Below are 22,500 nucleotides of genomic sequence, written 5' to 3'. Positions count from 1 at the left end.
AAACCCCTTTTTCTCCAACGGTTGAACGGATCGAGCCCAAATCTTGGCATGCGTATTCGCATACCCATGACGAACAAAAAGGTCAGTGAGCACGATGTCATCCGACACATGGTTTCAGAGTTATGATGTTTTAAAGCTCAAACTAGAAATGGTATCACCTCCATAATTTGTGGAGATGTCGAGTGGAAACTTTACACAAATGTTCCTCATGGGGGGATGTTTCATCGTTACTTGAGACGTTTTGATAAGTCACATGGTTTGGCCGCAATAAATAATGGAAGTTAAATTTTAAAATGCTTGTAACTCTTGAACCACTGCATGTATCGACTTGAATTTTTAATGCAATGTAGCTCCCATCAAGCGGAACAAGTGTGCAAAATTTCAAGATGATTGGATGTACGGTCTCAAAGCTATAAGTCTTTATTGTTGAAAGAAGAAGAACCACAACACTTTTTTTTGACCAGGCCATGTGACATAACCACCTCACGAGCTAAGGGTAGCTCAAAATTAAATTGTCTTCGGATTTGGCAGTCGCTAGAGGGTGTTAACATTCGAATGCAACAAATCTGGGCAAATTCTGATGAATTTTCGTAAAACTACACGATATTGTCATTTACATTGGAAAATAACATTGTAAGACTCTCCGCCGCCTCGGCTTATTTCTCGCTCTGAAGTTCATCCTGTCTTCAATTTTAAGGAGAAAGAGAGGTATCTGCAAGCAATGGTGACCTTTATTTTGTGGAAATCCGATTTAAAATGACGAAGTTATTCAAAATCTAACATTTTAAATTGGTCGCATTTCCAAAGTGATTCTTCCTCAGGTAAAATATCCATGCGTGTAGGCAGACCTTACGGCGTCAATTTGGCTCCGATTTCAAATCGGATTTCGATTGTCGTATTGCCTCGGATGACTTAACAAAATACCACAACAAATTTGGTGACAATCATGAAAAATTTGACCAAGTTCGATCGACGGGATACTTCGTTCTTCCGCTGACATACGGCACGGGCCACGGATGACGTCATGCCAAGGCATGACGTTCTTCCACGGGTGGCAGATATCGTTAATTAAACGAAAATATTTTTTTAAATGGATGGGGTGGGGGGATGTGTGTGTGTGTTTGTGTGGAGGGGTGTGCGTGTGGGGGGAGGGGTGTGTGTGTGTGTGTGTGTGTGTGTGTGTGTGTGTGTGTGTGTGTGTGTGTGTGTCTGTGTGTGTGTGTGTGTCTGTGTGTGTGTGTGTGTCGGGGTTGTATCCTGCAGGTGCGCAGGTTCGTTGTGAGAGGGAGGGTGGACGCATCAACTGATGATGCCGAACCTGGGTTGTGTCAAAGCATGTCCAATGAAAGTGGGGTTGTATCAAAAGTGGGGTTTTTTTGTGTACTGAATCGAGGCTCGTGAAAGAGCTGACATTTACTTCACAAACAAATCAACCAGACAAACAAAATATATAAAAAGAGGGAGCGGAAGACAAGAGAATGGGAAGCACGCAAACACTTGAGAGCACACAACATTTAAGAGCAGGGAGATGTGTGGGAGGGAGAGGGCTTGGGGGGAGGAGGCATGGGAAGGGGGGGGGGGGGGTGGGAGAAGTATAAAACCCAAGGACTTCCAGGACAGAAGTTGGTATTTCAACAAGTGGAATTGGGGTGAAATTATCAGGGATAGAAAAGATCAAGGTTTTGGATGGGGGAAGATAAGAGATGGTGGTGAACAGCTGTTTTAAAGACCTGGAGGGTGGAGTGGGATTGAAGAGAGTGAGGGAGTTTGTTCCAGAGGCGGGAGAAAAGAGGAATGAAGGAGTGAAGGTGAGCAGAGAGTCTTGATTTTGGCAGTTTAACCATAAGAAGGTTGCAGGCAGATCTTGTGCGACCTGTAGGAATATTTGCGGGACAGAGCCCAGAGAGAGCTGGGGGGCCAAGGCCAGAGAGGAGTCGGTAGAAGACGGAAAGACCACCAACCTGCCTGCGGTGAGTGAGTGAGAGGCCCTTGGAGTTAGCTTCATCGCGGGAGATTCCAATGATTCTGAATGCTTTGCTTTCAACAGCGTGAAGACGAGCTAGGTGTGAGGCAGGAGCACCAGCCCAGAGGGGAGAGCAGTATTCCATTGAGCTGCGGATGAAAGCCTTGTACGTGGTGAGGAGCTCAGGTGTGCCAAGGAAGGACTTCGCACGACGGAGGATGCCCAGTCGGCGACTGGCTTTGGAGGCCAGATTTGAAATGTGGTTTTCCCAGGAAAGATCATGGCAGATAGTGAGACCCAAAAGTTTGAGTGACAGAACTTCTTGGAGAGGATTATTCAGAAAGTAGATGGGAGGGTTGTCCAGTCGGTCTTTTCGGAGAGACATCGTAAGAGTGTGAGATTTGTCAGGATTGAAATCCACTTGTTTGCCCAGTCTGTTATTTTGTCCAGGTCTGTAGAGAGTGAGGAGGCTGCAGACTGCCGATCTGAGGGATGAAGAATGGAGCGACAGAGAGTAGAGTCATCAGCAAAGAGATAGAGAGGATTTTCAAGACAGTCGGAGAGATCATTGATGAAGACCAGAAAAAGCACAGGGCCCAGAACACTGCCTTGGGGAACTCCAGCCTGAACAGGAAGAGGAGATGAGAGAAACCCATTCAGGGCCACACGTTGACTACGACTAGAGAGGAAGTCCGCCAGCATGCGTGGAGATTTCCATGGATACCAACAGAGGAGAGTTTGGTGAGCAGAGCGGGGTGCCAGACCGTATCGAAGGCACGTGATATGTCAAGGGAGACAGCTCTAATTTCCTGTTTGGCATTGAGGACCTCCATCCATTGCTGAGAAAGCAGAAGCAGCATGTCCAGAGTAGAGTGACCAGGTCTGAAACCAAATTGATGATCAGAGATCAAGCCATTGGAGAAGAGGAAAGATTTCATATCTGAAGCAATGATGGATTCCATGACTTTACTGATAATTGAGAGAAGCCCGATTGGTCTGTAGTTGCTGGGATCTGTTTTTGCACCTTTTTTGTGCAAAGCGGTGATGTTGGCAGATTTCCAAGCAGATGGCAGATGACCTTGAGCAAAAGAGAGTGTGAAGAGAACAGAGAGAGGGAGTGAAAGAGCGGAAGAACAAGATTTTAGGACCCGTGGGCTGATGCCGTCAGGTCTAGTTGCAGAATCAGAGTCGAGGGTTGACAGAAACTTTTCCACCTTGTCAGGAGGAAAGGACACAGAGTCCAGGAGCAGCTGGGTACGACTGGGTACGGTGGGTACAGAGAGGGATGGGTTTGGGACACAAGATTTAGAGGCAAACACAGAGTTGAGGCATTCAGCTTTTTCACACGCGGAGTCAGCCGTGTGGCCGTTTGAGGTGAGGGAGGGGATGGAGGGGGAACAAACACCAGAAACAGATTTGACCAGACGCCACCAGGATTTGGAAGAGGGAGACAGATAAGAGAGTTCTGTCCTGAGAACGGAGAGATATTGTTTCCTGGCTCTCCTGAGGGTGGACACACACTTGTTTCGGGCTTTGTGAAAGGAAATGAGATTTCCTTCCGTTGGATTTGCTTTCCAGGAGACGAAAGCAAGTTGTTTCTGGGCAATAGCCTCACCACAAATTCCGTGTACCATGGACGGGAGGAAGGGTATGACAACTGAAGACAAGATGGGATAAATCTGTGCATGAGAGAGAGCAGTTTACTTTGGAAGAATTCCCAGGATGAGTTGATGTCAGAGGCGGTAGAGATGGGAGACCAGTCCAGATGATTGATGGCTGCTTGAAGACCATGCCAGTTGGCCTGAGTGAAATGCCAGACTCGTCGACGCTGAGGAGTCTCTCTGAGAATGGTCAGAGAGATGTCCACTTTAACAAGCACATGATCAGATGAGCCGATTGGAGCAGAAGAAGAGCAGCAGACATTTTCAGGGAAGTTAGTCATAACCAAGTCCAGAAGAGAAGATGCTCCGTTGATTGAGATCCGGGTCGGGAAATTGACAGATTGTGTCAGTCCCAGTGAGTCACAGAAGTCCTTTGCTGAAGAGCCATGGCTGGTGAGAGAGGTACCGGTGTTAGGTTGTATGAAAAGTGGGGTTGTGTGGAAGGTGGGGTTGTATGAAAAGTGGGGTTGTATCAAAAGTGGGGTTTTATCAAAAGTGGGTGCGAGTAAACCGGTCATCACTGCCAGCAGTTTTAAAGTGGCAGTTCTAGTTATTATTATTATTGTTGTTATTATTATTATTATTATTATTATTATTATTATTATTATTATTATTATTATTATTATTATATACCAGAGCATTTTCCTCTTGGCCCGCTTGGCCACATTGATCATCTCTTTCAGAGGAGGGTGAGGTGAAGGAAGAGGCCAGTCATTCCTGCTCACCTGTGCTTCCAGAGCAAGTGGTTTGCCGTTCGCACACAGTGGCACGAGACAGAGAGGAAGCAAAGCCCAGGTGAGCATCATTTCTTTTGGAGCTTTTGAAAGGGGTTTTGTAGCATCTGGGAAGGAAAATGTGTGTGAGTAAAGGTTTTATTTCAGATTTAGTGTTTCGTACTTGAGGATAACCATATAATATACAAGCGTTTGCCTGGTGCTGCTTTTAGGAGCATAAAACGGGAGGCAGAAGAAGATGGTGCAAGTACTGAGGGCAGGCAACCCCCCAAGCGTCTGCGCACCCTCAAGGAGAAACTTTTGAGGCCCAACGTGTCACCACGCCGTACAGGTGCCACACAGAAGGTTGAAGCTGAGGAGAGTGTGGTTCCCGTAGTGCAAAAGACCGTGCGGCCTGGTGCTGGGGGCGAGAAAGTGATGTCTTCCATGGGTGAGGAGCAATCGGCTTGAATACGAGGGATTCACCAAGTGTAACTCCATAATGTAGTCACGCTCGTAGCCGTGTATTTATTTGGCAAGCACGTGTGACCGCACATGACGGTGATCGCCTTGCTCTATTTCCATCACATGATCAACCAGGTTGTATGACTTTGTGAAATTCCACTTTGCGTGGATTTTGGATGTAGTGCGCACATGGTGCCAAAGGAACAAACATTCTTCACTCAAATGCTCATCTGAATGTTGCAGTTGAGTTTAAGATTTTGTAGGGACGACATTGAAAAATAATATGCGTGAAAGATTGAGGGAAATTTTGTTTAAAGATCAAAATCTATGAAAATTTCAGTCATTTGTTGTTTGTTTGCAGCTGTTCGGAGCAGAAATGTTGATTTTATTTTATTTGCTTGAACTTGAAATGTTATCGTTATTGCAGTGATAAAGTACTAGTTTGTCATCAAGGCCAAAGGGGGAAGGTGGAGTGTAGAAGTTGCCGGAATGACACTTCATTCTCACTTATCCTTTTGTTTTCACAGACGCTAAGCCAGTGGTTGAACAACGGTCTCCCGTTCTAGAATCGCAGCTCGTGGAGTCGGCAGTAACGACCGACTCTACTTACGCAGTGCGATGTGCCTCCGTTGGATCCGTGGCCGGTGGCCGCCGGCTGTTGCCACTAATGCCAAAAGAACCACCTAGTACGTCGGGCACAGGTACGGGCTTAGTGAATGACTTCAAATTTCGGGTGAGACAGTGCGATTCAAGTGACAAAAGTACGGGGAATTAATCTGTTAGGTGAGAAGGTTATATGGTGTCAAAAGAGAGGGGATAGTGTATGATTGCCGTGCTAACTTGTGATCCAGTGATGGGATGTTGACCAAACTTGAAACAAGTATATATTATGATGCAAAGATGACCTGCTTATATTTTGGCGTCAAGGGGTCAAAGGTCATGTCAGGTACAAATGTAGTACATGAGAACAACTAAAGGGATTTAAATCAAACTTGGTACAAGTATGTATAATAATGTTGGCGAAGGGATATCGCTCGACATCGCGACGTCAAAGAGTGCCTTTCTAGTAATGAGATAAATGGTGTTTCAAATTATATTTTCTCTCTGGCTCTCAAAATCTGTCATATTTGGAGGAGCGCGCGCACACACACACACACACACACACACACACACACACACACACACAATATACACACACAATATACACACACAATATACACACACAATATACACACACAATATACACACACAATATTGTTACGGTACGCGGTTAAGGATGTTATATTTGCCGAGCGGAGGCTCCGCGACCGAACAGTTGTTCCCCGACTAAACCCGATTCACCCAAACGTTGGCCGTATCGCGCCACAGATATTCAATGGGGAAAAGACTAAGACGACGAATGCAAAGAGGAAGAAGAAGAATACGTACAGAAGAGTAACGGGGTTTATTATTATTTACACACACATAAGCAAAAAGAGCAGTCATGGGTATTTACAGCGGACATGAAAACGCAGGTGACACAGTGAAAATTACTAGCTTATACAGACTTAGTTACTACCCAGGACAGCACGAACAAAACAAACTCACGTACGCAAATGGGGAACTTGCAGGGAGGAATGGCTGGAAAGGATGAGCAGGTGGGATCACAGGGCACAGCGAGCAGGTCCGCTCCGGGCGGGAAGCGGGGAGCCGGCAGCTCCTTGAAATCCGCTTTACAGCGCACGCCGGCAGCTCCTGGTATTCGGCTTTACAGCGCACGCCGGCAGGGTCACTCGCTGCCCCGTCAGGGCTTCACGCGGCTGGTTGAAACGGGGCTGGACTCATCTGCCGTATCTCTTTGCAACTCGTTCGTAAAAGTTCCTATGCTTTCTCTTGGAACCTTTCTTTGTTGTGTACCTCTCCACGCAGCTCAGCTCGTATTCCCTTCCTCTCACTTCTCTCCAGCGCAGGACTGACACGCCCCCCTCGGTTTCGGTACCGCCCTCCCCCCCCCGTGCTCTGTTTCGTGACCTTGTATGGTAATCCCACGGGCTTGTCTCCTTATTTGGGCATGGCGCCGACGGCACGCCCCTCGTGGCGAGCCACGGGCTTGTTTCCTTATTTGGGCATGGGGCTGAACAGCCCCGCCCTTTGTGGCGTGCCCTGGGCTTGCCTCTCCCGGGCGACCCCGCCCCTCCTGTTCAAACAGAGCACGGAGCACATATTCACTATAGCAGCGAAATGAGAGGGCGTGCACCCCACGCTTGTGAACTGCTTTACCTGCAGATGGAGAGTTTGGCTGGGAAATGGAAGTATTGAAGGGGAGCTATTCTTAATTGATTCGGTGCAATGGAGTATTATTCTAATGGAAGACAAGGCCTTACTCTAAAACACATAATAAGATATAAGCTACTGAACAAGGGTTTTATCGGGTCCTTCAATGTGGTGTTTCATGGAATAACTACCGGGACGCCCTTTTTACCTTTACACATCTCCGGAGGCAGGAGGGGCCATATCCAACCAATGTTACACAACAATTTACCACCACAATACACACAATCAAAAAAATGCAATCCTCATATCCGCAACAATATACACACACAATATACACACACAATATACACACACAATATACACACACAATATACACACACAATATACACACACAATATACACACACAATATAAATTTAAAAAACCCACCGTTTAGAGGCCATTTTTCCCCGCAAAGCAGGGGTTGGCCTTTTCGGGAACCGTGGTTGTTGTTGTTTTTTGGTCCCCTTTTTGAAGCAATGTTTTACGGCCGGATGCCCTTCCTGCCGCCAACCCTGTTTGTCGCCTTTTTACGATAAACAGGGAATTACCAGTGTACTGGTCCTCAATTTGCCGACCTCGGAAGGATGACAGGCTGAGTCAACCCCCCTGGCGTTAATTCAGCGATCGACCGGGATTCAAACCCAGGATCCTTGGATCCAAAGCTGGCACCCGAGCCGCTAGCCCAACACCAGGGCTATACACACACAATATACACACACAATATACACACACAATATACACACACAATATACACACACAATATACACACACAATATACACACACAATATACACACACAATATACACACACAATATACACACACAATATACACACACAATATACACACACAATATACACACACAATATACACACACAATATACACACACAATATACACACACAATATAACAACATGCATTTTAAGGCCATTTTCCCTGCTGGAGCGGGGGTTAGCCTTGCGGGCCCCATGACAATCTTCTCCATTTTGCCCTATTTTCTGCATCTCTCCTTGTTAACCCCCTTGCCCGCATTTCTTCTTCCACCATCTTTAGCCAAGTCTTTCTCGGTCTTTCCCGTCCTCTACTTCCTTCTACATTCATTTCCATCACTCTTCTCAACCAGTCACTTTCATCCTTCCTCAACACATGACCAAACCATCTCAACCTGTTCCTCTTCACAGCATCAATCACAGGCTCTATTCCCATAATCTTTTGCAATTCATCATTTGTCTTCCTCTCTCTCAACGATACTCCACACATCCACCGAACCATTCGCATTTCCACCCTTTCCAGCCTTCTTTGCTGCTCTACATTCGTGACCCATGTCTCGCTCCCATAAATCATAACACTTCTCACACATGCAGCATACACCTTTCCCTTCAGCTTCAACGACATTCCCCTCCTCATCAGCACGCCACTCAGTTCCCGAAACTCCTTCCATGCACATCTCACTCTCGCAACCGTTGCCGAGTCTGATCCACCTTCTCCATTCAGCATGTCTCCGAGGGTAGCAAAATGTTTTCACACCTTCCAGCTTCACGCCGTCTCCAAGACGCAAGTCCACGTTTCCTCCATCTGCAGCTCCCTCTGTGCACACCTTACATTTGAATGCAACTGCCACACTGGTTAATGTGACCCTCTCAGACCACTACATTTTTGATGAACCCACTCAGTCAGCGCACATTGTACATTGAATGGAGTTCACTCCGACACCCTTCCTGCACACAGCACATGGCCACTTCCCAGTTCTTTCCACCTCACCACATGCTTTACCACTTGCCATCACCTTCGTCTTTCCTATATTCACCTTCAGACCTTTTGTCTCCATACATTCCTTCCACTTGTTCATCTTTTCCTTCAGTCCATCCATACTTTCCGCAATCAACACCAGATCATCTGCATACAACAACTCCCACGGTAAACCCTCCTTTACGTTCTGAGCCAGCACCTCCATCGCAGCTACAAATAGTAGTGGACTTGGTACCGACCCTTGATGCACTCCCACCTTCACCTCAAACTCACCACTGTTCCCATCCTTCGTCCTTACAGCTGTGCGCACTCTTTTGTACATTGCCATCACTACTCTGATCAACCATTCCTCCACTTCTAACTTCCTCAATGCCCATGTCAATACTTCGCGTGGAACCCTATCGAATGCTTTCTCCAGATCAACAAACCCAAGAAACAACTTCTTCCTCTTCTCCATGTACTTCTCCTGCAACTGCCTCACAATAAAGAGCGTGTCTGTCGTTCCTCTTCCTGGCATAAATCCAAACTGCATTTCGTCGATCTTCACCTTCTTCCTTATCCTCCTCTCCAACACCCTTTCCAATACCTTCATTCCATGTTCCAATAACTTTATCGCTCGGTACGAGCCACAGTCCAGAGGGTCACCTTTCACCTTGTTTAGAGGGACGAGGGTACTCGGTTCCCAATCCACTGGAATGCAGCCTTCTTTCACCACCAGATTACAGATTTCTGTCATTCTCTTCACACCCCAACTTCCTGCTGCCTTCAACATATCTCCCACAACTCCCGTCGGCCCTCCCGCTTTTCTACTCTTCATTGCTTTTATCGCTTCCTCAACTTCCTTCTCAGTTATCTTCTCTGCCGGTCCTAAAACTGGGTTACTCTCTATGTTGCCATCCCATTCATTCTCTGTATTCAACAGCATTTCCATATATCTTTTCCATCTTCCTTTAATTCCATCTGGGTCCACAACGATTTGTCCCACTTCATCCTTCAAGCAACTCACCCCCATCACATCACAACTCTCTTTTGCTATCTGCTTTGCAATCCTGAATACCACTATCTGACCCTCTTCCGAATCCAAGCGTTCTCCGAACATTTTCCTACATGCCTCCTGCGCCTTTGCTACCTCTTTCTTTGCAGCCTTCTTGGCTGCCTTATAACTTTCATGCTCTGCTTTTTCTGCTCCCGTACCCTTCGCCTTCTGCCACTCCTTGAACTTCTTCCTCTTCTCATCAATCCTCTTTCCAAATTCATCATCCCACCTCAATGTTTCCGAGTCCCTCCTTTTGTCCATCCACATACCTCACCAACGGCTCCCAACAGACTGTCTTTCATTGACATCCAACCACGTTCAAGCTCAACCACATCATCCTCTACCCTACTCAGCCTCTCTTTTAATGCCTCCATTACTGTCACCTCTTTCAACCTCCACACCTTCATTCTCGGTTGGTACTTCACCCACCGAGCTCTCCTCGCACCTTTCACCCTTATGTCGCAGTCAACCAAGTGGTGCTGTGAAACAGCCTCCTCCCCTGGGATCATGTTTGTGTCCCGGAGGTGCCCCCTATCTCGCCTACGCACCATCAGGTAGTCAACGGTTGTCGTCGACCCACCTGACGTGTATGTAACAATCTTATTATCCCCTTTCTGGAACTGAGTATTACAAATCAACAAATCAGCTCCATCAGCAAACTCCAAAATCCTTTCACCTTCTCCATTTCTCACACCATATCCGTAACCCCCATGAATTCCCTCAAAACCATCCATACTCCTTCCCACATGCCCATTTAGGTCTCCTCCTACCACAACAACTTCCTCATCTTTCACGTTTTCCATCAGCTTCTCTATCGCACACCAGAACTTGTCCTTCTTTTCATCGCTCCGACCAACCTGCAGAGCATATCCCGAGATGACGTTCACCAAGAGCTTTCCAATCATCGTTTTCACCATCATCAACCTATCACTCACTCTCGTCACACTCACCACACTGTCTATAAACTCCTCAGAAAACAGGACACCAACACCATTCACGCCCCTCGGGCACCCTTACCACACAAACTTGTATTTCTGTCCCTGCCGACCCTTAACCATTCTCACACCACTTCCCTTCCATCTCGTCTCTTGCACACAACATATGTCCACTCTTCTTCTGACCAATACTTCCACCCCTTCTCCTGATCTTCCTGTCATTGTCCCTACATTCCATGTCCCAAACCTCAGAAACCGAACTCCACTTAGGGCTGTCCCCTGCCCATTTGTAGTTGTAATTGTCATGGTTCTCTTTTTGAGGCAATGTTTTTATGGCCGGATGCCCTTCCTGACGCCAACCCTCTTAATCGCCTCTTACAACACGCAGGGATACGGTGTACCTATTCTAACCAGGGTACACACCGGGATATACACACAATATACAAAATATATACACACACAATATACACACACAATATACACACACAATATACACACACAATATACACACACAATATACACACACAATATACACACACAATATACACACACAATATACACACACAATATACACACACAATATACACACAATATACACACACAATATACACACACAATATACACACACAATATACACACACAATATACACACACAATATACACACACAATATACACACACAATATACACACACAATATACACACACAATATACACACACAATATTTAAAAAAACAAAAAAAAACACATTTAGAGGCCATTTTTGCGGGGGTTGGCCTTTTTCGGGGACCGTGGTTGTTGTTGTTTTTTGGTCCCCTTTTTGAAGCAATGTTTTACGGCCGGATGCCCTTCCTGCCGCCAACCCTTTTTGTCGCCTTTTACGACAAGCAGGGAATTACCAGTGAACTGGTACTCAATTAGCCGACCTCGGAAGGATGACAGGCTGAGTCAACCCCCTGGCGTTAATTCAGCGATCGACCGGGATTCGAACCCAGGATCCTGGGATCCTAAGCTGGCACCCTAGCCGCTAGCCCAACACCAGGGTTACACACACACAATATACACACACAATATACACACACAATATACACACACAATATACACACACAATATACTGTTACGGATTCGTCACTTCCGGTGTTGTGGTTTTCATCCACTGTGAACATTTTTGATTCCATGTTCTATTACTGTTTTCAAAAGGTTTATTTTTTATGAACTGTTTTCAAAAGGTGAAAAAGTTAGAGTTAAAAGAAACCGGAAACCGGACGACGGAGATGAAGAAGAGAAAGAAGGCGGAACGAGTGAGTCGGACAAGAAGCGAAGCATAGCTGCTTCGAGGTCTGGAACAAACGTTGACGAACGGAGGTCACTAGCGAACTTCGGGTTTCCCAGGAAGGGGATTCCTGCGACAGAGTTGTTATCGCTGTGACAGATCAACCTGCATGACAGGTTTTGTGGTTGATTCCGGAGAGAATCATCGTCGTTCCGTTACGCCTCGAGAACGGGCCGTCGGCCATTTTGACTCGCGCAGGACTTGCGCTCTTGCTCAAACCTTGCTCAAGGTTTCATCTCGCTTCAACAATTTTCATCGTATTCAGACGTTGATCTTGTGTGTGTGTGTGTGTGTGTGTGTGTGTGTGTGTGTGTGTGTGTGTGTGTGTGTGTGTGTGTGTGTGTGTGTGTGTGTGTGTGTGTGTGTGTGTGTGTGTGTGTGTGTGTGTGTGTGTGTGTGTGTGTGTGTGTGTGTGTGTGTGTGTGTGTGTGTGTGTGTGTGTGTGTGTGTGTGTGTGTGTGTGTGTGTGTGTGTGTGTGTGTGTGTGTGTGTGAGTGTGAGAGTGTGTGAGTGTGTGTAATGTGGCTTTTGAAGGTTAATTTGCGGTTCGCCAACTGTGCCGTGGAACGTCCATACCCGAGGGTGTGATTTCCCAGTCGCCTGGAGGGCACGGGCGCCTTTGGATTTCCCCGTCGCCTTGAGGGCACCTTTGCGCAGCTTTGGCCGCGTGACTGTGACTGTCATCCGAACGGGATTCTGGTCTCGATTGGACATCGTTCTGACGATCGCTGGAGCGGATCGACTTGGGCTTGATGCCGGAATAAGACATTGGGGAATGTTCTTCTTTTCACTCACTTGGAGCACAGCGAGTTATATTGTACGAACCTGATGGTACCATCATAGGGAATATATATTGGTTGTCCAATTGATTACTATTGTTGTTGTACTGTTATTCTTGTGTGATCTTAATACAATATTTGTTTGTTGGTAACAATTGGTGTGGCTTCACCATTGATCTTTGACATACAGAATAACACATTTTTCTGCCGTGACTCCTCTCGGGGCTCAGAGGTACACCATGACCAGTGGGTTTGGGGAGGAGCACGTAACAATACACACACAATATACACACACAAAACACACACAAAACATATTTACACATTGCAACCCACAACTTCCAAGTGAAGAACAAATTCTACAAATTTCAGATAATTAATTAAAAACACAAAACTACAATATCTTGGTTGGATAAGTATCTTTGTTGGATAAGTGGTGGAAGCACCTTTGACAGCAATTTGACGGCATCAGCTGAAGCTTTGAAGCTGACGGCATCATCATCAGCTTTGAAGCTGACGGCATCAGCCCACGGGTCCTAAAATCCTCTTTCACTCCCTCTCTCTGTGCTCTTCACCCTCTCTTTTGCTCAAGGTCATCTGCCATCTGCTTGGAAATCAGCCAACATTACAATTGTAATTATAAAGGGGAGGTGGGGGGGGAGGGTGGACACGTATCCAACGAAGGTTTTGTACACTGCTCCTTTCCTATGCCATTTCCAGGCGCTGCATAACGTCATTGCCGGGTACCGAAGGGGGCCCGGCAATGACGCACGCTGAAAGGGAGTACTCAGTTTTCACTCCGTTTATTTGTTTTTCTTGCTTTCTTGTTTGTTTTCTTGTTTGTCCAGGCGATATCTCAGCCATCCTTTGAGCTTGGAAGCTGAAATTTCGGCACAATAGTGAGCCAGCGCTTTGGCAAAAAGAGTATTTTCTGTTTTTTGATGAATCAATTAACTTATTAGTTATTTAATTATTATCGATGAATTAAGTACTTATTTCTTTCCTTTCTCATCTGGGCAATATCTCAGGCACCTTTTGTCTTGGAAGCTATTTGGACACGACAGTGACCAAGTGATGTGGCTATAAAGGCTATTTTTGATTTATTGATTAATAGATTAATTATTTAATTATTTGATTAATCACTTAATTTTTTTTCTTTTCTTTTTTTTTGTTAAGTTACAGATTCGGATGAATCGGTGGTGGTTTAGGTATTCTATTCGCCAATTGATACATTATATAATTATTTAATGATTATTATATTGATTTATTTTCATTATTAATCATTTATTTATTTTCTTTCTCATCTGGGCAATATCTCAGGCACCTTTTGAATGAGGAAGCTAATATTTGGACACGACAGTGACCAAGTGATGTGGCTACAAAGGATATTTTTGATTTATGGATTCATCATTTTATCGATTAATTATTTATTGATTAATCAATTAATTTTTTTAATTTTTTCGATTAGTGACATTTAATTAATTTTCAAAAAGTTATAGCTTCAAATGAGGCACTGGTAGCTTAGGTATGCTATTAGCCAATTTATTAAGAAAATATTTTATGATCATTGTTTATCGATTTTAATTATACAATTAATCAATCAATTATTGTACACCTCTCCCACCCAATTCAGTCTATATGAGCTGCACGGCGGTGCAGCCAAAGGCGCCCCGGCAATGCCGCGTTGGAGGATATTTATTTATTTGGCATGGGGGCGGTGTACTTTGAATCTATCTGTAATTGTTAATTAATTTTCTGAAATTTATAGAATTTGTTTTTCACTTGGAAGTTGTGGGTTACAATGTGTAAATAAAGGTTAAAAAAAAGTCTGATTTGATGCAATTTAATTCCAGGCTATAAGGCAAAAAAGGTGAAAATTTTGAAAGGGGTGTAGACTCTCTAGAGGTGTGTGTGTGTGTGTGTGTGTGTGTGTGTGTGTGTGTGTGTGTGTGTGTGTGTGTGTGTGTGTGTGTGTGTGTGTGTGTGTGTGTGTGTGTCCGTGTCCGTCCGTGTATGCCCGTATATACCCCATCACTCTCTCTCTCTCCCCTTGTATCTTCAGTCGTGTCCCCTGTGGCTATTGCAATGTCAAATCCTAGTCCGAGTGTGGTGGCTGTGGAGACTCTAAGGAGCCAGGCCCAAAATGCGACCGTTGCAGGAGGACCCTCGGCCGATGTCGCCTCAGACATTGACAAATACGCTAACAAGGTAAGAAAAGAATCCTTGAAAAGATTACTTTTGTTTTTCGATTTTGTATTCTTTTAAAGGAGTTCATTGCAATTAAAGTCTCCTTTTCAATTAATCTTTTTAAAAATCTCCTTTTTTGAAGTTAACATTGCAATTCACAACCTTTTTATCTTTTATTTTCTTATAGATAATGGAAGCCATCAAGGTCCCGATGACCGAGTTGTTCAACACTATATCGCAGACCTCATCCGGAAACATGCTTGAGCAGGTTGGTAGAGATAGTCATAAAATGATGAGGTAACAGACTTGTCTGCTTTTGTTGTGAATAAAGACGTGCACACGGATTTTATCAGATTGCGTATTCGTTACCACAATTCATTCTGTTGAGCTTTGCCGTCTTTATTTTAGGCCTTCAACTTTGCACAACTGTTGATTAATATGTTTCCCACATCCATGGTCTAGAGGATGAATGAAAGATGGGATCAGCTAAAGTTGTCTGCTGGGTACAGTTTCACAGATGTTTAGTAATATGCCAAAGTTTATGAAGGTGAGGTTGGCTGAGGAAACATTGACAATCGACATCGGGAAACAGGGCGAAGAGAACCTGCGTCCTTGGTTTTGATTCTCCTGCAGATCAGAAAACTGAAGTGTGAGATTGAGAAGCTTCAATGGCTTCACCTGCAGGAGATTGCCGAAATGAAACACAACCTTGGTGAGCAATCTGTTCCTCTGACCGGGCGGACGCTTATCCAGTATGAGTCGCCGTCGGGTCGATCGCTTGAGAAAATCTGTCACCGATTCCTTGAACTGCCATTTTACTTTAATTGTCAGGACAAACACTTTGGGGATGAACCAATCACAAACATCAAACAGGACCCAGCAGAAATTGTAAAACAAAACTTTGCTTTTGCATGACTTGATGAGGTACAAGCCAATGAAACAAGCTGCAGCTTTCTTGTTTCCGGCTTTTCCCCATTCGGGTTTTGTACAGAGCTGACCATGGCAGAGATGCGCCAGAGTATGGAGCAGGAGCGAGAACGGCTGGTGCGGGAGGTGCGGCGAGCTGCCGAGGTCGAGAAAGCGTCAGCAGTGGATGCAGCCAAGCGCAAGCAATGGTGTGCAAATTGCCGTCGTGAGGCGATATTTTACTGTTGTTGGAACACTAGCTATTGCGACTACCCTTGCCAGCAAGCACACTGGCCTGAACATATGAAGACCTGCACACAAGCAGGTATGTGGTCAGGTGTTGATGCAAGATCCTTTTCTCATACAACATTTCTTTTATTTTCTCATACATGTCTTTTCTCATACATTTTCTCTCATTTCATCATCATCATTTTTGTCATACATTTTCCTCTAAATCTTGTGTCCCAAACCCATCCCTCTCTGTACCCACCGTACCCAGTCGTACCCAGCTGCTCCTGGACTCTGTGTCCTTTCCTCCTGACAAGGTGGAAAAGTTTCTGTCAACCCTCGACTCTTATTCTGCAACTGGACCTGAGGGCATCAGCCCACGGGTCCTAAAATCCTGTTCTTCCGCTCTTTCACTCCCTCTCTCTGTTCTCTTCACCCTCTCTTTTGCTCAAGGTCACCTGCCATCTGCTTGGAAATCAGCCAACATCACCGCTTTGCACAAAAAATGTGCAAAAACAGATCCCAGCAACTACAGACCAATCAGCCTTCTTCCAATTATCAGCAAAGTCATGGAATCCATCATTGCTTCGGATATGAAATCTTTCCTCTTCTCCAATGGCTTGATCTCTGATCATCAATTTGGTTTCAGACCTGGTCACTCTACTCTGGACATGCTGCTTCTGCTCTCTCAACAATGGATGGAGGTCCTCAATGCCAAACAGGAAATTAGAGCTGTCTCCCTTGACATATCATGTGCCTTCGATATGGTCTGGCACCCCGCTCTGCTCACCAAACTCTCCTCCTTTGGTATCCATGGAAATCTCCATGCATGGCTGGCGGACTTCCTCTCTAGTCGTAGTCAACGTGTGGCCCTGAATGGTTTCTCTCATCTTCTCTTCTTGTTCAGGCTGGAGTTCCCCAAGGCAGTGTTCTGAGCCCTGTGCTTTTTCTGGTCTTCATCAATGATCTCTCTGACTCTCTTGAAAATCCTCTCTATCTCTTTGCTGATGACTCTACTCTATGTCGCTCCATTCCTCATCCCTCAGATCGGCAGTCTGCAGCCTCCTCACTCTCTGCAGACCTGGACAAAATCACAGACTGGGCAAACAAGTGGAACATGTCTTTCAATCCTGACAAATCTCACACTCTTACGATGTCTCTCCAAAAAGACCGACTGGACAACCCTCCCATCCACTTTCTGAATAATCCTCTCCAAGAAGTTCTGTCACTCAAGCTTTTGGGTCTCACTATCTGCCATGATATTTCCTGGGAAATCTGCCTCCAAAGCCAGTCACCGACTGGGCATCCTCCGTCGTGTGAAGTCCTTCCTTGGCACACCTGAGCTCCTCACCACATACAAGGCTTTCATCCACAGCTCAATGGAATACTGCTCTCCCCTCTGGGCTGGTGCTCCTGCCTCACACCTCGCTCGTCTTCACGCTGTTGAAACCAAAGCGTTCAGAATCATTGGAATCTCCCATGATGAAGCTAACTCCAAGGGCCTTTCACTCACTCACCGCAGTCAGGTTGGTGGTCTTTCCGTCTTCTACCGACTCCTCTTCGGTCTTGCCCCCCCCCCCCCCAGCTCTCTCTGGGCTCTGTCCCCCAAATATTCCTACAGGTCCCACAAGATCTGCCTGCAACCCTCTTATGGTTAAACTGCCAAAATCAAGACTCTCTGCTCACCTTCACTCCTTCATTCCTCTTTTCTCCCGCCTCTGGAACAAACTCCATCACTCTCTTCAATCCCACTCCTCCCTCCAGGTCTTTAAAACAGCTGTTCACCACCATCTCTTATCTTCCCCCATCCAAAACCTTGATCTTTTCTACCCCCGCTAATTTCACCCCAATTCCACTTTTTTGAAATACCAACTTCTTTCCTGGAAGTCCTTGGTGTCCTTGTGGTTTTATACTTTTCCCACCCCCCCCCCCCCTTCGCACCCCCCTCTTCCCCCCAAGCCCTCTCCCTCCCACACATCTCCCAATGTCCCTGCTCTCAAATGTTGTGTTTGTGTGCTTCCCCTTCTCTCCCCATCTTGTCTACTGCTCCCTCTTTTTATATATTGTGTTTGGCTGTTTGATATGTTTGTGTGATAAATGTTAGCTCTTTCACGAGCCTCGATTCTGTATACAAAAAAAACAAAAAAAAACAAAGAGGATGTTTGGATGACGAAGCACAACCATTTTGGATTGCTGTTGCTGTTGTTATTGATTATCCCAGGTCATTTCTGCTCAAATAGGCCTGCAGTATGGAGAAAGCCGATCGATCTCCCGGGAGCGATCCAAAGATCCTTCACATCTAAGATGTTATGCTCTTCCCTTCTTGGAGCCAGGTCTTCTATAATGTGCTACTCTGTATGTGGGGCGGCCTGGCAGAGGTTGCAAGTGTTGTCAGTGGTGGCGTTGAGTCGATGTTTGTACTGTAAAAGATGTGGATAGTGTCCACAGTGGAGGCCTGAATGGTGGACACCATCAGACCTGGGGGAAGTTATTTCTCTGTGTCATCTTTGGGTGGGGATTTAGTGCCCAAGATACTGTTTGGGCCCAGGTTGTTGATTGTGTGTATGGTGATGTGGGTATTGTGTTTTTGCAAGTAAGAGTTTTGGGATGACATCAAATGCTTTGCTGATGTATATTGTAGTGAGAATTGTGTGTTTTGGCGGTTTTCTACTGTTGTAGCTGTTAAAGGTGTTTTGTGTGAAGTTTATGATGAGAATGGTAGTGGAGGGGTTGGGTCTGAATCTGCATTGGGTGTGTGGAAGGTGGGATCTGAGGTTTGTGAGGAGAGTAGTTGTGCAGTGGTTTGGTTTGAATCTGTGCTGGGTGTATGAGTGGGATGTGAGGTTTGTGAGGAGAGTAGTTGTGCAGTGGTTTGGTCTGAAATTGTGCTCTGTGTGCGAGAGTGGGATGTGAGGGTTTATGGGGAGAATAGTCGTGCAGTGGTTTGGTCTGAATTTGTGCTCGGTGTTTGACAGTGGGATGTGGGGTTTGTGAAGAGAGTAGTAGTGCAGTGGCTTGGTCTGAATTCGTGCTCGGTGTTTGAGAGTGGGATGTGGGGTTTGTGAAGAGAGTAGTAGTGTAGTGGTTTGGTCTGAATTTGTGCTCGGTGTTTGAGAGTGGGATGTGGGGTTTGTGAAGAGAGTAGTAGTGCAGTGGTTTGTTCTGAAATTGTGCTGGGTGTGCGAGAGTGGGATGTGAGGGTTTTGAGGAGAGTAGTTGTGCAGTAGTTTGGTCTGAATCTGTGCTGGGTGTGCGAGAGTGGGATGTGAGGTTTGTGAGGAGTGTAGTAGTGTAGTAGTGCAGTGGTTTGGTCTGAAATTGTGCTGGGTGTGCGAGAGTGGGATGTGAGGGTTGTGGGGAGATTAGTAGTGCATTGGTTTGGTCTGAATCTGTATTAGGTGTGTGAGAATGGGATGTCATGGTTTGTGGGGAGATTAGTAGTGCATTGGTTTGGTTGCAATCTGCGTTGGGTATGCGAGATTGGGATGTGAGAGTTTGAGAGTGCAAGTATGGGGAATTCTGTAACTTTGGAGGGTGTGCAAATTCAACATCAACCCTGCCTAAGGTCTGAACTCTGATCTCTCCCTCTCACCATGTACAAGAAATTGCTGGTGATTGGTCAAGTCTGTTTCTCGTTTCCGATTGTCATTTGTTCATTCATTCCTAAAGGACAGTCACAGTGGGCATTGCTTTTGCTTAGATCGAGTGCCTAAACACTGTCTTTGCAAAAGAGGCCAAACTTCCAAATCCCTCTTTCTGTATCCATCCTACCAGTCCTGCTCTCTCCTCTGCCTTACTAACTGCTCCCTTCAGCATATGAGCTTTCTTACTTTCCAGGTGGAGACGATTCGAGCCAACCGTGATTCTTCTGCAACCAGACTTGATTGCATTAGTGTTTTAATCCTGAAGAATTTTCTTCTGCTGTGTCAATTCTTTCTATCGTCTTATCCCCACACCTTTTGAAAAAAAACAAACTGGGGGATATTGTCATCGGCTCCGTCCGTCCTTGAACAGTCGTGCAGGAAGTCACCAAACTTGGTAGTTACGATCACCACATGGCACGAAACTGCAAGAGCAGCATCATTTTGGCATCATGTCTTGGGACAGGGTCAAAAGGTCAAATACCAAAAAATGCAATTACGGGCACATTTTATTTATTTTTAAATGAAACTTTGTTTATGCAATCCTGTATTCCTGCAGGGCGCACAAGATCTGCCAGCAACCCTCTTCTGGCGAAATTGCCAAAATCAAGAATCTCTGCTCACCTTCACTCTTTCATTCCTCTTTTCTTCCACCTCTGAAACAAACTCCCACATCCTCTTCAATCCCACTCTTCCCAACCAGGTCTTCCAAAGAGCTGTTCACCACCATCTCGTATCTTCCCCATCCAAAACCTTGATCCTTTCTACCTCCATTAATCCACCCCAAATCCACCTCCTTCAAATTCCCGTTTCTTTCCTGAAAGCCCCGGAAGCGTCCATCTTGTTTATCCCGTGTACCCTGCCCCAGCACTCTCTTCCACAGATGTCCCGATGTCCCTTTTCCCGACTGTTGTACTTCCCTCTCTCTTCCCCTCTTGTCTCCTGCTCCCTTTATTATATGTTCTATGTGTTAGCTCGTACATAAGCTTAGACTATCTATACAAAAAAATATCATTAGGGGACACATAAAATATGTAATGTATTTATTTTTATTTTTGGATTTGTCCTTCCCTTCATTCCCCAGGAGGTGTGGACTTAAGGTCACAAATGTCAAAACGGGAAAATTTTGAACTCAAAATTTGATATTGGGTCAATCGTGGTGGAACGTTTTGCCATCTTTCAACTTTGCTTCAGGTGGGAAGCGCGGGGATTTGCGATGGCGCGTCGTTGCCTTTGCCCTAGTTTTAATATAACATCTTTATTGGATGGCTGATGTCTCACTTTCAGTCACCATAACCATTAAACCAACTCGCTAGAGAAAATAAACATGCATCATTTAATTACATGCACTTAACAACCCAGAATTCTGTATTTGACGAGAAGACATTGTGAAACGGGAATGCCCACTCGTGATGTTAACGGTTTTTTCCACCATATTAAAAGCACCATTAAATACGAGTTCCCTTACATGGAACGTCAACACATGACGATGCCAATGGGCCCATTTGTGCCTGTGCTATGATTGCTAACCTATAGCTGGTTGTCCATGCTCTCTTTATGCCGAATGTCAACCAAGGAAGCAGCACGTACCATTTTTTAGTGTTTTGGTATGACTCGGTCAAGGTTCGAACCACAGACCGCCCAGACTCAGAGCGGACATTCTAACCATTAGAACAATGAGTCTGGTTAAATTAAGCATTGATTACTATGAAACGCTCGACAACTCGGCTCGACAACGATCAGACTCGGCAACGGTTGCTGGAGTGAGATGTGCATGGAAGAAGTTTCAGGAACTGAGTGGCGTACTGACGAGGAGGGGAGTGTCGTTGAAGCTGAAGGGAAAGATGTATGCTGCATGTGTGAGAAGTGTTATGATTTATGGGAGCGACACATGGGTAATGAATGTAGAGCAGCAACGAAGGCTGGAAAGGGTGGAAATGCGAATGGTTCGGTGGATGTGTGGAGTATTGTTGAGAGAGAGGAAGACAAATGATGAATTGTGATGGATGCTGTGAAGAGAAACAGGTTGAGATTGTTTGGTCATGTGTTGAGGAAGGATGAAAGTGACTGGTTGAGAAGAGTGATGGAAATGAATGTAGAAGGAAGTAGAAGACAGGGAAGACCGAGAAAGACTTGGCTAAATGTGGTGGAAGAAGAAATGCGGGCAAGTGGGTTAACAAGGGGAGATACAGGGCAAAATGGAGAAGATTGTCATGGGGTCCGCAAGGCTAACCCCCACTCTAGCAGGGAAAATGGCCTTAAAATGCCTGTTTTTGTTTGTTGCTGTTGATTACTATGAAACGCTGAGGTCAGTGTTAATTTTACTTATCAAATATAATTAATAGTAAGGGAAACATATGAAAATCTGTTAACTAAATTGTTACCAAAAAATTTCTTCACCAATATGTTTGTAAAGGTGTGTAATAACATGTGTTAAAATGTTGAAGGTCAACTCCCGTGGGAAACCCAGAAAAAAAGCTGTTGAATTCGGGTACCGAAAAAATTTTTTCGAGAATTTTTTTTTTTTTAATCGGCCCTTAAGTAACTTATGAGGGGTCAAATAAGGGTTTTTCATGATTCTGAGTTGATTGTTAACATTTATATTTCACCACAGACA

The 22,500-nt window shown here is 45.3% G+C and overlaps 1 protein-coding gene across 1 annotated transcript in view; it reads left to right on the top strand.

Moving 5' to 3' along the window:
* Nucleotides 1-22,500, top strand: part of LOC137413036 (MYND-type zinc finger-containing chromatin reader ZMYND8) — a gene marked incomplete in the record, with an annotated part of 112,360 nt that overhangs the window by 79,091 nt on the left and 10,769 nt on the right. Inside the window, 7 exon segments of the mRNA XM_078767348.1 lie at nucleotides 4,308-4,419; nucleotides 4,571-4,788; nucleotides 5,330-5,503; nucleotides 14,984-15,129; nucleotides 15,296-15,376; nucleotides 15,742-15,820; nucleotides 16,100-16,339. Of these exon segments, the coding sequence (XP_078623474.1) occupies nucleotides 4,308-4,419; nucleotides 4,571-4,788; nucleotides 5,330-5,503; nucleotides 14,984-15,129; nucleotides 15,296-15,376; nucleotides 15,742-15,820; nucleotides 16,100-16,339 (1,050 nt within the window).

Source organism: Myxine glutinosa, chromosome 13 (genome assembly GCF_964187855.1).
Source record: "Myxine glutinosa chromosome 13, kmMyxGlut1.1, whole genome shotgun sequence".
Lineage (NCBI taxonomy): Eukaryota > Metazoa > Chordata > Myxini > Myxiniformes > Myxinidae > Myxine > Myxine glutinosa.
Note: the sequence above shows the minus strand (reverse complement) of the source record. Positions and strands in the feature narration are given on the sequence as shown.